This window comes from Myotis lucifugus, unplaced genomic scaffold (assembly GCF_000147115.1).
Source record: "Myotis lucifugus unplaced genomic scaffold, Myoluc2.0 scaffold_3, whole genome shotgun sequence".
NCBI lineage: Eukaryota > Metazoa > Chordata > Mammalia > Chiroptera > Vespertilionidae > Myotis > Myotis lucifugus.
This window is the reverse complement of record NW_005871051.1, coordinates 25,752,382-25,764,794: the sequence shown is the minus strand read 5'-3', so window position 1 is coordinate 25,764,794 and position 12,413 is coordinate 25,752,382. Positions and strand designations below refer to the sequence as shown.

General features: G+C 39.9%; 1 protein-coding gene across 19 annotated transcripts in view; it reads left to right on the top strand.

Annotated features, from left to right (window-relative positions):
• TRIP12 (thyroid hormone receptor interactor 12) overlaps nucleotides 1–12,413 on the top strand; it is a 128,049-nt gene that overhangs the window by 64,687 nt on the left and 50,949 nt on the right. For 17 of the 19 annotated variants that reach the window (XR_002831580.1, XR_002831581.1, XM_014463546.2 and 14 more), the window contains 3 exons: nucleotides 3,784–3,920; nucleotides 6,927–7,010; nucleotides 8,514–8,609. Coding sequence is in view for 17 of the 19 variants with exons in the window: in XM_014463546.2 (XP_014319032.1) it covers nucleotides 3,784–3,920; nucleotides 6,927–7,010; nucleotides 8,514–8,609 (317 nt within the window). In the remaining 2 variants the exon portion in view is untranslated. The remainder of the gene's footprint in view (nucleotides 1–3,783; nucleotides 3,921–6,926; nucleotides 7,011–8,513; nucleotides 8,610–12,413) is intronic. The other 2 variants (XM_014463512.2, XM_014463542.2) reach the window with 1 other exon arrangement.

Sequence of the window (12,413 nt, the reverse complement as noted above, 5' to 3'; positions counted from 1 at the left end):
AGGATGGCCTCAACTTGGGAGTCCACCATCGCACAGTTATCTAGGCGCAGGTCCTGGAGGGTGGGTGCCACTGCCTCCAGCAGAGCTTGGAGGGGCTCGGGACTAAAATCAGTGAGGTTGGCGCCATACAGACGCAGGGACTTCAGCTGCCTGAGGTTTGGGCACTGGAACAGGTGTGTCAGGTCTGATTGCGTCAGCTGCCAGCAACGCCATATGGAGAGTTTGTCCAAGGGGGTCTGCAGGTACCTGAGCATCTGGTCCAGATGGCCTCGGAGGAAGGAGGGAGAGTCCAAGTAGAGCTTCTTGAGGTGCTGCAGCCTGAGCATCTGAGAGAGGAATTGGGAAAAGTATCCCTGCTCCTCCTGCTCCTCCCTTTCCCACTCCTGCTCCTCTTCCTTCCTCTCCCACAAATATTCCTCCTCCAAGGCTTGCTTCTTTTCCTTCTGTTCCTCTTGCTCCTCTTCCTCCTGCACTTCTTCCTCCTCCTGTTCGTCCTCCCCCTCAGCTAACACCTTGATGTGGCAGAGAGCGAGACTCTGCAGGTTACTCATCTGACCCAGGTAGAGAGTAAATGTCCCCAGGGTGGGCAGGTTCCAGGTGCAGTCCACTTGCACCTCCTGGATGCAGTCCAGCTGTACCCTATCCAGGACCTTCCTGGCCCTCTGGAAGGGCAATTTGAAAAACCTCAGCGTCTTGCAGCACAGGTGTACCAACCCTTTTCTCTGCTGGGCCCATTGGATGATGTACATGAAAAACTTAACCCCGTCCATTTCACTGAAGTCAAGGTCTAGGAACACCTCCAAGGGAGCCAAGGGGTGCTCCATGTTGGGGCTGGAGCAGTGCACAGCCACTGGTCCTGTCTGAGAGCACTCCTGGGTGTGGTGTCCATACCACATTCTCCAGAGGTTGACATCCTTGTTCCTTAAATCCAGCACCCAGTTTCCACCTCCTAGGGTGAACCTCTTGGGCAAGCAGACCGTCAAGCCCCTCCAACACCGCTTTTAAGACCATGACTGGAGGCAGCCTCATCAAGCTCCCCAGAGGGAGGACAGGGAAGGGCCAGGCTTGCACCAAAACCTTCAGGGGCTTCCACATTCTCCCATGGCAGGCCTGAATGAACAGTAGTTTGAAGAACTCAGCGGGCAAGTACTCCAGAGCTGCGATGGCCGCAGCCTGGTTTCTCAGCAGGCTCCTTCCTGCCAGCCTCAGGAGTGTGGGTGGGGTCTGGATGCTCATCTTCAAGGTGCTCAGAAAAAAATCCTGCAGAAACGTCTGCTGTGACTGGGTTGACTGGGGCTCAGGTCTCAGACCTGGTGGAGAAAGAACCACAGCATTGACTGCAGAGCTGGAGGACTCTCTATTCCCACATTTTCAGGCTTGGTCGTCAGTTGGTCAAGTGCTCTTGTACTGCTCACTATTCACAGCCATGTAGGCTTTGTCTTTCATTTACATTCACTTTGTTCTCTTTACTACATGTGCCAAAAGCCAGTGATGGAGCAACTGATTTTAGTTTGTCTTCTCTTTTCTAACTCAGGTTGGTAGAAAGGTTTTAGCACTTCTTTAGTTCTTCTCTAAAGCTTTGCTGTTAGCAGTGAGTACAATAGTGACATAAGGAAACAGTATGACTTGTTTCCTATAAGTCATAAGAAAAGAACCCTGACCACTTTAATCTCTGCTTTTCTATTTTCTAGTTCTGTCTGGATTGTTTGAAATATCTGGAATCAGTACACCTATTTGCTTTTGAGGTTTCTAGGCAGTACAGGCAGCCTTTGTTTTATTAGTGCTTCACTGAAGTATTATACTGTGTAGATACTGTGTTTTTTCAAGTTGAAGGTAAGACCCTCCCCCAGTTGCAAAAAAATTACAACTCACTGAAGGTTCAGATAATGGTTAGCTTTTAAAAAAAAATCAATGAAGTATTTTTACATTAAGGTTATATACGTTGTTTTTTATTTTTTATTTTTATTTTTTTATTTTTTTTAAATATTTTTTATTGATTTTTTACAGAGAGGAAGGGAGAGAGATAGAGAGTTAGAAACATCCATGAGAGAGAAACATCGATCAGCTGCCTCCTGCACATCTCCCACTGGGGATGTGTCCGCAACCCAGGTACATGCCCTTGACCAGAATCAAACCCGGGACCTTTCAGTCCGCAGGCCGACGCTCTAACCACTGAGCCAAACCGGTTTCGGCTATACGTTGTTTTTTAGACATGCTATTGCACATTCTAGCCACCTGCCTGGGATGCTCTTCATCTCAAACTTTTTCAAAATTAGTTGAGATTCTGCAACTAATTGCTTTTTTACAGTGGTGTCTTTGTCTCTGTTTAGACTAACACTTCTGGAGGGCAGCAATCATAGTGTTCAGCACAATGTGCATCACATGGTTGGTGCAAATTAAATGTCAAATAAATGAATTAATTTGAATCCCACTTTGTAGCTTGGCAAATTGAGTTTGGAATGAGCTGTTTTACCATGTAGGAAAGATTAACCAAATAAATTCCTGTTTAGGATGCATTGCTTTACTAATTGGAAGAAAAAACTCTTCTATTTTTTGGTAATTCAGAGCCACCTTTACATGTGTGCTTCATTCTGGTTCCTTACTAGGCAGCATCTAATGCAGTGGTTCTCAACCTTGGCTGCACATTAGAATCACCTGGGAATCTTTTTAAAATCCTGATTTCTGGGCCTCATCCTCCGGAAATTCTGTTTCTTTGTTATGGGGTGAGGCCACAACATTAGTAACAAAGAAACAGAATTTCCAGAGGATGAGGCCCAGAAATCGGGATTTTAAAAAGATTCCCAGGTGATTCTCATGTGGAGCCAAGGTTGAGAACCACTGATCTAATGTCTCTGTAGCTTGACTGCTGTTTGAACCATATCAAGGTGTAGTAAGCTGGGAAAGTCTTTGACTTCTACTTGATTTTCTTTTAAAATAGAAAAAAAGTCATCATTAATAAAGTATACTTTGCTTCATGAGAAATGACTGATCATTCTTTAAAAAAATAAATAAATGTTTTTACTGACTTTCAGAAAGAGAGGAAGGGAGAGGCAGAGAGAAACATTAAGATCGATAGACTGCCTCCTGCATGTCCTATACTGGGGATTCAGCCCGAAACCTGGCCATGTGCCCTGACCGGGAATCAAACTGGTGACCTCTTAGTACATTGGTTAATTCTCAACCATTGAGCCACACAGGCCAGGCTGATCATTCTTTTTTCACTATCTTATACTGTGCTTTAATCCTAAACCAGTGTCTTCCCAAATTTCATCTTAGTTATAAATATTACATATTTAAATCTTTATTTTAAAGGGTGGAGCTATTGTCCATTTTTAAGATAATTATTTTTTGATTTATGAAATCTGAAACTTAGGTGATGGGAATTTCCCCCATCTTCTTTCCTCCTTCCCTCCCCCCTTTGTCAGGTATCAATCTGACAGTCTGTATATTGATCTACTATTTACCTTGGAAGTAGGGAGCTATTATAAATGAATTGAATTCTTTCCGCAGAAGGAGTCACGTTTTCATTTATTTGGAAGTGTTTAAAAAGCATTTCTTTCTGTAAGGATGACAACACAAAAGTTTATATTATGAAAGTAATATTATTTTGGAAGGCTTTTAAATATATAACATCTTGCTTGTTACCCATAGTGTTTTTCTGCAACAATTTTTATGTAAAAAGAAGAAACTGGCTTCGTGCTCCATGCATTCGAGCTTTGTGCTGTGTGTTCATTGCTCTTGATCGCTGGAAGTGCTGCCTCTGATGGCATTTTTCTGTTGTAGTCGGCGAGGCTCTGGCCTGGGCAAAAGAGGAGCAGCTGAAGCTCGTCGACAGGAGAAAATGGCAGATCCTGAGAGCAACCAGGAGACGGTAAATTCTTCAGCTGCACGGACAGATGAAACCCCCCAAGGAGCTGCAGGTAGTGGCACCTCTTAGCCCTAAAATGCTTTTATGTAACTTACAGGTTTATTTGGAGATAAATTACTTATTAGGTATATCAAATATAATGAAAAAGGGGACAGAAGTATACTAGATGTTTATTATCAAATGACCTTTTTGTCCTGTTTTGTTTCACTTTATAGGTTTGGTTTCTTGATAAGTTGGATTTGGTTGTTGTTGTTAATTCTTTCCAAAATCCAAATTTGTACTAATTATATTCAGAAGGGAGTTAGTCTCTTTCTGCTTTAGCTTCTTATATTAATGACCACATATAGTAGTTGCCCATTGATTGTCTGAAAAAATTTAAATTCATTATAAAACTGTAAGGACATGCCTTAATTTGCTTCAGTTTTAATTTAAAATGTTGAAATTCCTAAAAAATAACAAGTATTATTATTATTCAATAAGTATTGAATCTAAGCAACTTCAAGAATACTATTTATACTTTTATGGGCTTTTTTCATTTTTAAATGTATTTTTTATTGTTGATAATATTACATATATCTCCTGTTTTTTATGGGCTTCTTATTTTTGTTCTTGATATCTTAGCATAGCAAAAGTTAAGCCACCTCCATCCTTCAGCTTTAAATATGTATTCTTTACCAATACCAAAAGAAGGATAATACTTCCTAGCTAGTTGTGTTAACATGTTTTAAAATGTTGCTTGTCATCAATATTTCTCACTAGCATTAAGATATGATTTAAAATGTTACAGTTCATCATTATAAATGTATGGATATGAGGCCATTAAATCAGGAAGATAACACATTGGTTTAAGCATATACTTTTGAACAAAGCACTTTCATATACTGTTGTTTAATATTAGAATATGTGCTAGTTGGTTGGTGTTTGTTTAATGTCTGTGGTTGATCACATGTCCTCATTTGCCAGGAAGGTTCTGGTTTGCCCACTACTTATCCATGTTTTATGCCTTTTGTTCCCAGCTTTCTGTCCAGCTTAACATTTTCCCAATGGTCTTTCCTAGTTATGTATGATAAATTACTTGGTGAACTGACAGAACTGACAGCCTCACTTTTGATAGGAGGAGACTTTTTCCTGTACCTTATTTTCAAATAGTTTTCCTGAAGAATTAAAATGGTAGATTTAGGGAAAATAATCCATTTCATATGCAACTCATTTAAGCTTTTTATGATACACAGCCTATCCTTCCCAATGTTTTAATGTTTATTTCAAATCTGAACATGGAAGTGGGGCAATTCCCATATGGATGACAGAAATGGAGCTGCTGAGTGTGTTGTTAAAGTAGACTCATTACAGTAATTATAATAGCTAATAGTTATGGTATGTACACTCTATTACAGACACAGAATTAAGCACTTTACATATATTTTCATTGAAAATTCTAAACAACCTGCTGAGGTGTGAGTGCTGTTACCCTCATTTTACAAATGAGGCAAACTTGATGCATATAATGGTTAAGCTTGCCCTGAGTTTACAAACTAGGATGTGTGACTCTCAAATCCAGATCTTAGAAAAGAAGTGCATATTTATAATGGCTGTGGCATTCTGCTCCATAAGGTATCACTTGGAGTGCGGGAAACGAGTTAAGTCGGCTCGCGTGAATTGCGCGTACTCCGCGGGAGCCGTCTTTAACTCGGTTCATATAGATTTGCGGTGGAGTGCGGGAAACGTGTAAACTCGGGCCGATTGTAACTGCGTATTACCAAATATTTGTTTGTAATCCACCCTTTTGGTGGATGGAACAAAACCAAAAGACAGAGCCATCTTATATTTTGGCGGGAAATTCACTCGCACTCCAAGTGGTATAAGAGGTTGTTCATTTCACATGGATATAATTGGAGGCTGTAATAGCGGGGTGGAGTGTAAAATGTTCTTCCATGGGATATTTACCTAAGAGGGTAAAAGCTTCAAGGGATTAGGTCAGTGGTCGGCAAACTCATTAGTCAACAGAACCAAATATCAACAGTAGAACAATTGAAATTTCTTTGGAGAGCCAAATTTTTTAAACTTAAACTATATAGGTAGGTACATTGTTATTAACTTAATTAGGGTACTCCTAAGGCTTAGGAAGAGCCACACTCAAGGGGCCAAAGAGCTGCATGTCGCTCGCGAGCCACAGTTTGCCGACCACGGTATTAGGTTCTTAAACATTCACCTGTGTTTTCATTGTCACTCATATTTGAAACCACAATGTGATTTAGGTATTTTCCAAGTTTATGTAAAAGATGCATGTGGCATGTTCACTGGTATTAGAACAGTACTAGCTTCAGTACACTTTGGAGGCTGGATCCCTGGTGGATTCTACAGGAATTCTGCCAGCATACTACAGTAGTTTTGGAGAAAAAGGTGAATTACTTATTAGCTTAATATTGAGTTTTTCTGAGTAATGTGCTTTCTAAAAATTTTTATTTTTGAATTTCAAGTGTACTACCATGTAATGTGCTTTACTTTCTTAGTATTTGAAACCCTCTAAGTTAGTGTAGAGTGTAAATTGATGATGTTAACTCAGCATCTTTCAGCAAGTATCCATTCTCAGACAGCTCTTACACAGTTGGTACAAGACTCCCTTCATTTGAAGCATTTATTTTGAATCCTCACCCAAGGACATGCTGAGAGAGAGTAAGGGAGAGAGAGATACCCATCGGCTGCTTTCTGTATCGCCCAGAATGAGAATCGAGCACACAACCTGGGCATGTGCCCTGACCAGGAATTGAACCTCGAACTCCTGGTTCAACCACTGAGCCACACCTGCAGGGCACTCCTCTTTCTTTTTATTTATTTATTTGTTTTGAATTTTTTTTAATCTTTAATTTTTTTATTGATTAAGGTATTACATGAACAAAGGTATTTCTTTATTGATTAAGGTATTGATGAGGTCACATCCCCCATAACCCCCCCCCCCCCCACTCATGGTCTCATTCCATTTTCTTTCTAAAGATAAACCAAACGTAATGAGTTTAAATATTCCTCTTTTAACCCTTGCCTTTTTTTTCCCTCTTTGAAGCCTCTAGTTCTGTTGCAGGGGCTGTGGGCATGACCACTTCTGGGGAGAGTGAATCAGATGACTCTGAGATGGGACGATTACAAGGTAAAGACAGTTTTGAGCTTATAAGAAACCATTATTATGGGCTGTCTATACTGCTATTCTTTGTTGAAATTAATTGAGATAAGTTTCTTTAAACATAATCTAGCAATGCATGTACTTAAAAAAAAGCTCCTTATTTAGTGGTGATTTGATGATTTGGAATTAGAAAATGATTTCCTGGCTCCTCATTTTATCTGTTTAACTAGACAAAATCTTATATTTATTTTGAATATTTTAAATTTTTCTTCATTATGTTTGCATGTGTAGCTGGTAATAAATTAAGGAAGATTGTGAAAGGGGGTAGCTGTTTTTTTTTAAATATATTTTTATTGATATCAGAGAGGGAGAGAGAGATAGAAAAATCAGTGTTAAAGAGAGACTCATTGATCGGCTGCCTCCTGCACACCCCCTATTGGGGATTCAGCCCGCATCCCAGGCATGTGCCCTTGACCAGAATTGAACCCAGGATCCTTCATTCTGCAGGCAGATGCTCTATCCACTGAGCCAAACTGTCTAGGGCAGGGTAGCTTAATATATTATTCTCTGGTACCTAATAACGCATCCAGTATGCTACTTTTTTGCCATGATCTTTTGTATTCTTGATCACCTATTTCCAAACAGATGTAAAATGTGTACATAAGCTCCAGCTATTTTAATGGTGTTAGTGCTTTTTTAAAAGCAGCTTTATATATATGCTCTTTACAAGTGGATGAGTATATGTTTTTATCATCTTGAGATGGCTGATTTCCAGTGTGAGGCTTATAAGTGTTATTTATAATCAGTTTCAGATTGCTTTTAAATTTCTGAAGGAACTTACAATAATCTCTCCTTGACTAGAACTCTCATGAACACAGGTTTCTTATTTTTTTGAAACTGATGAAAATAATTTTTCATGTTTTTATTTTATTTATTTATTATTGTTTTAAATATATTTTTATTGATTGCAGAGAGGAAAGGAGAGGGAGAGAGAGGTGGAAACATCAATGATGAGAGAAAATCATTGATCGGCTGCTTCCTGCACATCCCCTACTGAGGATTGTGCCTGCAACCCAGGCATGTGCCCTTGACCAGAATCGAACCTGGGATCCTTTAGTTCACAGGCTGACACTCTACCCACTGAGCCAAACCAGCTAGGGCTAATTTTTCATGTTTTTAGATTAGAGGTTGTCATGACCCATATCAGAGGAAGAACAGCGCAAGGGTGTTTGCCATACAATTTCTTCAAAATAAATATTTACTTTGAGTTTTTCTTGGACCACTCTCATCGTTCCTGCTGGTATACTGATATTTAATATTGCCATAAAACCTTAAGATACCTTGAAGTAACAGATCTTAGTATAATTAATATGAGAGTGGTCTTGAACGTTTAATGTAGCTTCTCTTAAAGTTCAACATGGAAGGTAACATTGTCCAAATCAGTTATGTGAGGTGAATCAGTTGCTTCAAATTTTTAGATAGGATTAGTTGCATCAATTAACTCAACTACTCCTGCCTCTTTCTCTTTAGCTCTGTTAGAGGCCAGGGGTCTTCCTCCACACCTGTTTGGCCCTCTTGGTCCTCGGATGTCACAACTTTTCCACAGAACAATTGGAAGTGGAGCTAGTAAGTAAATACTTTTAAATTCGTTCTCCTTCCCCAACCCCCACCAATCCTTTAATAATTAGTTGAGTGCTGTTTTTATTGCTTACCTATTGATGTAAGGAAGTTCTCATGAACTTTAACCTGTTTTAAAAATTGAGCTTTTGTACATTTTTCTTTTAAATATAGAAACTCTAAGGTTTTTCTTCTATACTTTTGATTACTGAATTGGAATCATTAGAAAACCAAAATTTATAGCAAGATTGACTCTTTGTTTTGTTTTAATATATTTTTATTGATTTCAGAGAGGAAGGGAAAGAGAGAGAAACATCAATGATGAGAGTCATTGGATTGGCTGCCTCCTGCATGCCCCCACACTGGGGACCCAGCTCACAACCTGGGCATATGCTCTATCTGGGAATTGAACTCTGACCTCCTGGTTCATAGGTCGATGCTCAACCACTGAGCTATGCCAGCCAGATGACTCTTATTTATTTGAGTTATAGAAGAGTAAAGAATCTCAGATGATTACATTGATTATTACAGCATTTGATGGCACGATTTTCATATATTTAAATCTTGAGTTTTTTTACAATATAATAGAGACAGTTGTAATATGAGCCTTGGAGGAAAGATTTCTCAGTACAATTACCAGTCACAGTCACTGGTCTCATTTCATCAAATTAACGTATTATAATCCAGAAATCTTGTCATGTATGGCATGACAGTGGCGATTTTTAAAGTCTCACTTTGTAACTCAGAATAACTTATGCATAATTATAAATCCAGTTAAGTTTTTTATGGTATAGAATACTATCTTTAGCTTTCTTTAAATATATGTTTTTAATTGATTTCAGAGAGGAAGGGAGAGGGAGAGATAGATAGAAACATCAATGATGAGAGAGAATCATTGCTCGGCACTTTCTGCACACCCCACACTGGGGATCCAGCCCACATCCTGGGCATATTCCCTGGCCGAAAATCTAATCATGACCTCATAGTTCATAGATTATTGCTCAGCCACTGAGCCATGCTGGCCAGGCTAAGGCTATTTTTCATAACTACCTTGCTTTCTGATGTGAGAAGTTTAGCTCTTTCCTCCACCACCTCCACCACACACCCCCATACATGAAATCAAACATTTCTTCAGAGAACCCTGATTTTTTTAATATGAAATGGTATTTGGAGCCCACAGTCTGGAGAGGCATATTCATTCATTGCTACTGTTTTGATCATTGTTATTAGACACTTTAAATGGACAAACCTAGTAAGTAGTTGCATTTTATCTTTTAAAATAAAAATTATGACCAGCCAGTGTGGCTCAGTTTGTTGAGCATAATCCCATGCACCAAGAGGTCGTTGGTTTGATTCTCGGTCAGGGTACATGCCCGGGTTTTGGACTCAGTCCCTAGTAGGAGATGTGCAGGAGGCAGTGATTGATGTTTTTGTCTCATCGATGTTTCTGTCTCTTTCTCCCTCTTCCTTCCTCTCTCTCTAAAAAGTCAATAAAAACTTTAAAAAATAGTAAATAAAAATTGAGTTCATACTAATGCTGCCGATGCAAACTTACACCTACCGGGTTTTAATTAACTTTATCTTATATCTTCTTTCTCCAATGCCAAAAGTTCCAGTTCCTAATGATAATGACATAGTCGCTTCTTTGCTTAATGTCCCTTTACTCTGTTTCCTCCTCCCACACAGATAACCTTGGTTAATTTAATGATTTATTCTTCTGATATTTACTTGAGAAATAAATAAATTCTTGTTAGATATTTCATACACACTGCCTTTCTTTTTTTTATTTTTATATTTTTTAATTAAATCTTTATTGTTCATATTATTACAGTTGTTCCTCTTTTTTACCCCCTAAGCTCCCCTCTACCCAGTTCCCACCCCACCCTCTTCCCTTACCCGCCCCACTGTCCTCATCCATAGGTGTACGATTTTTTCCAGTCTCTACCCGCACCCCCACACCCCTTTCCCCCCGAGAATTGTCAGTCCACTTCCTTTCTGTGCCCCTGATTCTATTATATTCACCAGTTTATTCTGTTCATCAGATTATTTATTCACTTGATTTTTAGATTCACTTGTTGATAGATATGTATTTGTTGTTCATAATTTGTATCTTTTACCTTTTTCTTCTTCTGCTTCTTAAAGGATACCTTTCAGCATTTCATATAATACTGGTTTGGTGCTGATGAACTCCTTTAGCTTTTTCTTATCTGTGAAGCTCTTTATCTGACCTTCAATTCTGAATGATAGCTTTGCTGGGTAAAGTAATCTTGGTTGTAGGTTCTTGGCATTCATCACTTTGAATATTTCTTGCCACTCCCTTCTGGCCTGCATAGTTTCTGTTGAGAAATCAGCTGACATTCGTATGGGTACTCCCTTGTAGGTAGCTAACTTTTTCTCTTGCTGCTTTTAAGATTCTCTCTTTGTCTTTTGCTCTTGGCATTTTAATTATGATGTGTCTTGGTGTGGTCCTCTTTGGATTCCTTTTGTTTTGGGTTCTCTGCGTTTCCTGGACTTATAAGTCTATTTCTTTCACCAGGTAGTTCCGGGAAGTTTTCTGTCATTATTTCTTCAAATAGGTTTTCAATATCTTGCTCTCTCTCTTCTTCTGGCACCCCCATAATTCGGATGTTGGTATGCTTGAAGTTGTCCCAGAGGCTCCTTACACTATCTTCACATTTTTGTATTCTTTTTTCCTTTTGCTTTTCCAGTTGGGTGTTTTTTGCTTCTTCATATTTCAAATCTTTGACTTGATTCTTGCGATACTCTAGTCTGCTGTTGGATCTCTGTATAATATTCTTTATTTCAGTCAGTGTATGCTTAATTTCTGGTTGGTCCTTTTTCATATCCTCGAAGGTCTTACTAGATTTATCAAGGATCTCACTAAATTTATCTGCGGTTTCTAGAAAATTCTTGAAAAACCTTATAACCGTGGTTTTGAACTCTATATCCAGTAGTTTGCTTTCCTCCATTTCTGTCATTTGTGACCTGTTTCTTTGTCTCCGCATTTTGGCTGCTTCCCTGTGTTGATAGAGTAGCTTTGGGTGTTAGGTGTCCTATAGGGCCCAGTGGCTCAGCCTCCCCAATTACCTGAGGTGGACACTCTTGGTACACCCCTTTGTGGGCTGTGTGCACAGTCTTGTTGTAGTTAAGTCTTGATTGTTGTAGGTATCACTGGGAGGAATTGACCTCCAGGCTAATTGACTGTGAGAATCAGCTATGTCTATGGTGGAAGAACTTCTGTGCTGGAGACACCCTTATGGGGCAAGACTTGCTTCAGTGGGGGCTTTGGTGCTCACTGAGTCTGCCCCCTGAGTGTGTCCCTTATGGATCTGAGGAGTTGTAATCTGGATGGTCCCCCTCTGACCACCGGATACACTGCTCTTGAATCTCTAAGGAGGTGCTAATTTAGCCTCTGCCTGAGGCTACCCAGCAGGAGGTACAGAGAGATCTGCAGATTCCTCTTCTTTGTTTGGGGTTTGGAGGTGCCCAGATGAGGCCCAGCTGTGAAGCATTGCAAGCTGCTGTGGGGCCTTGAGCCTTCTTTTGGATGTTCTGGTTCTCTCCGGGCTGCTGTTTGTTAGGTAATTTTAGATTGCAAAGGGCCAGACCATTCATATGCAAAAGCCTCTGCCCACAGCTTGGGTGGGGCGGGGTCTCAGGGAATCAGTAGGGTGGAGCAAACAGCTATGGCTGTTCCTGAGCCCAGCCCTAAGAGACCCCAGGTCAGTAATCTGCAAGCGCCTCTGAGAGAAAGCCGCCCTCGAGTTTTACCTGATCCCAGACAGTCCAGTTTCTCCCCGTATGAGTCTGGGT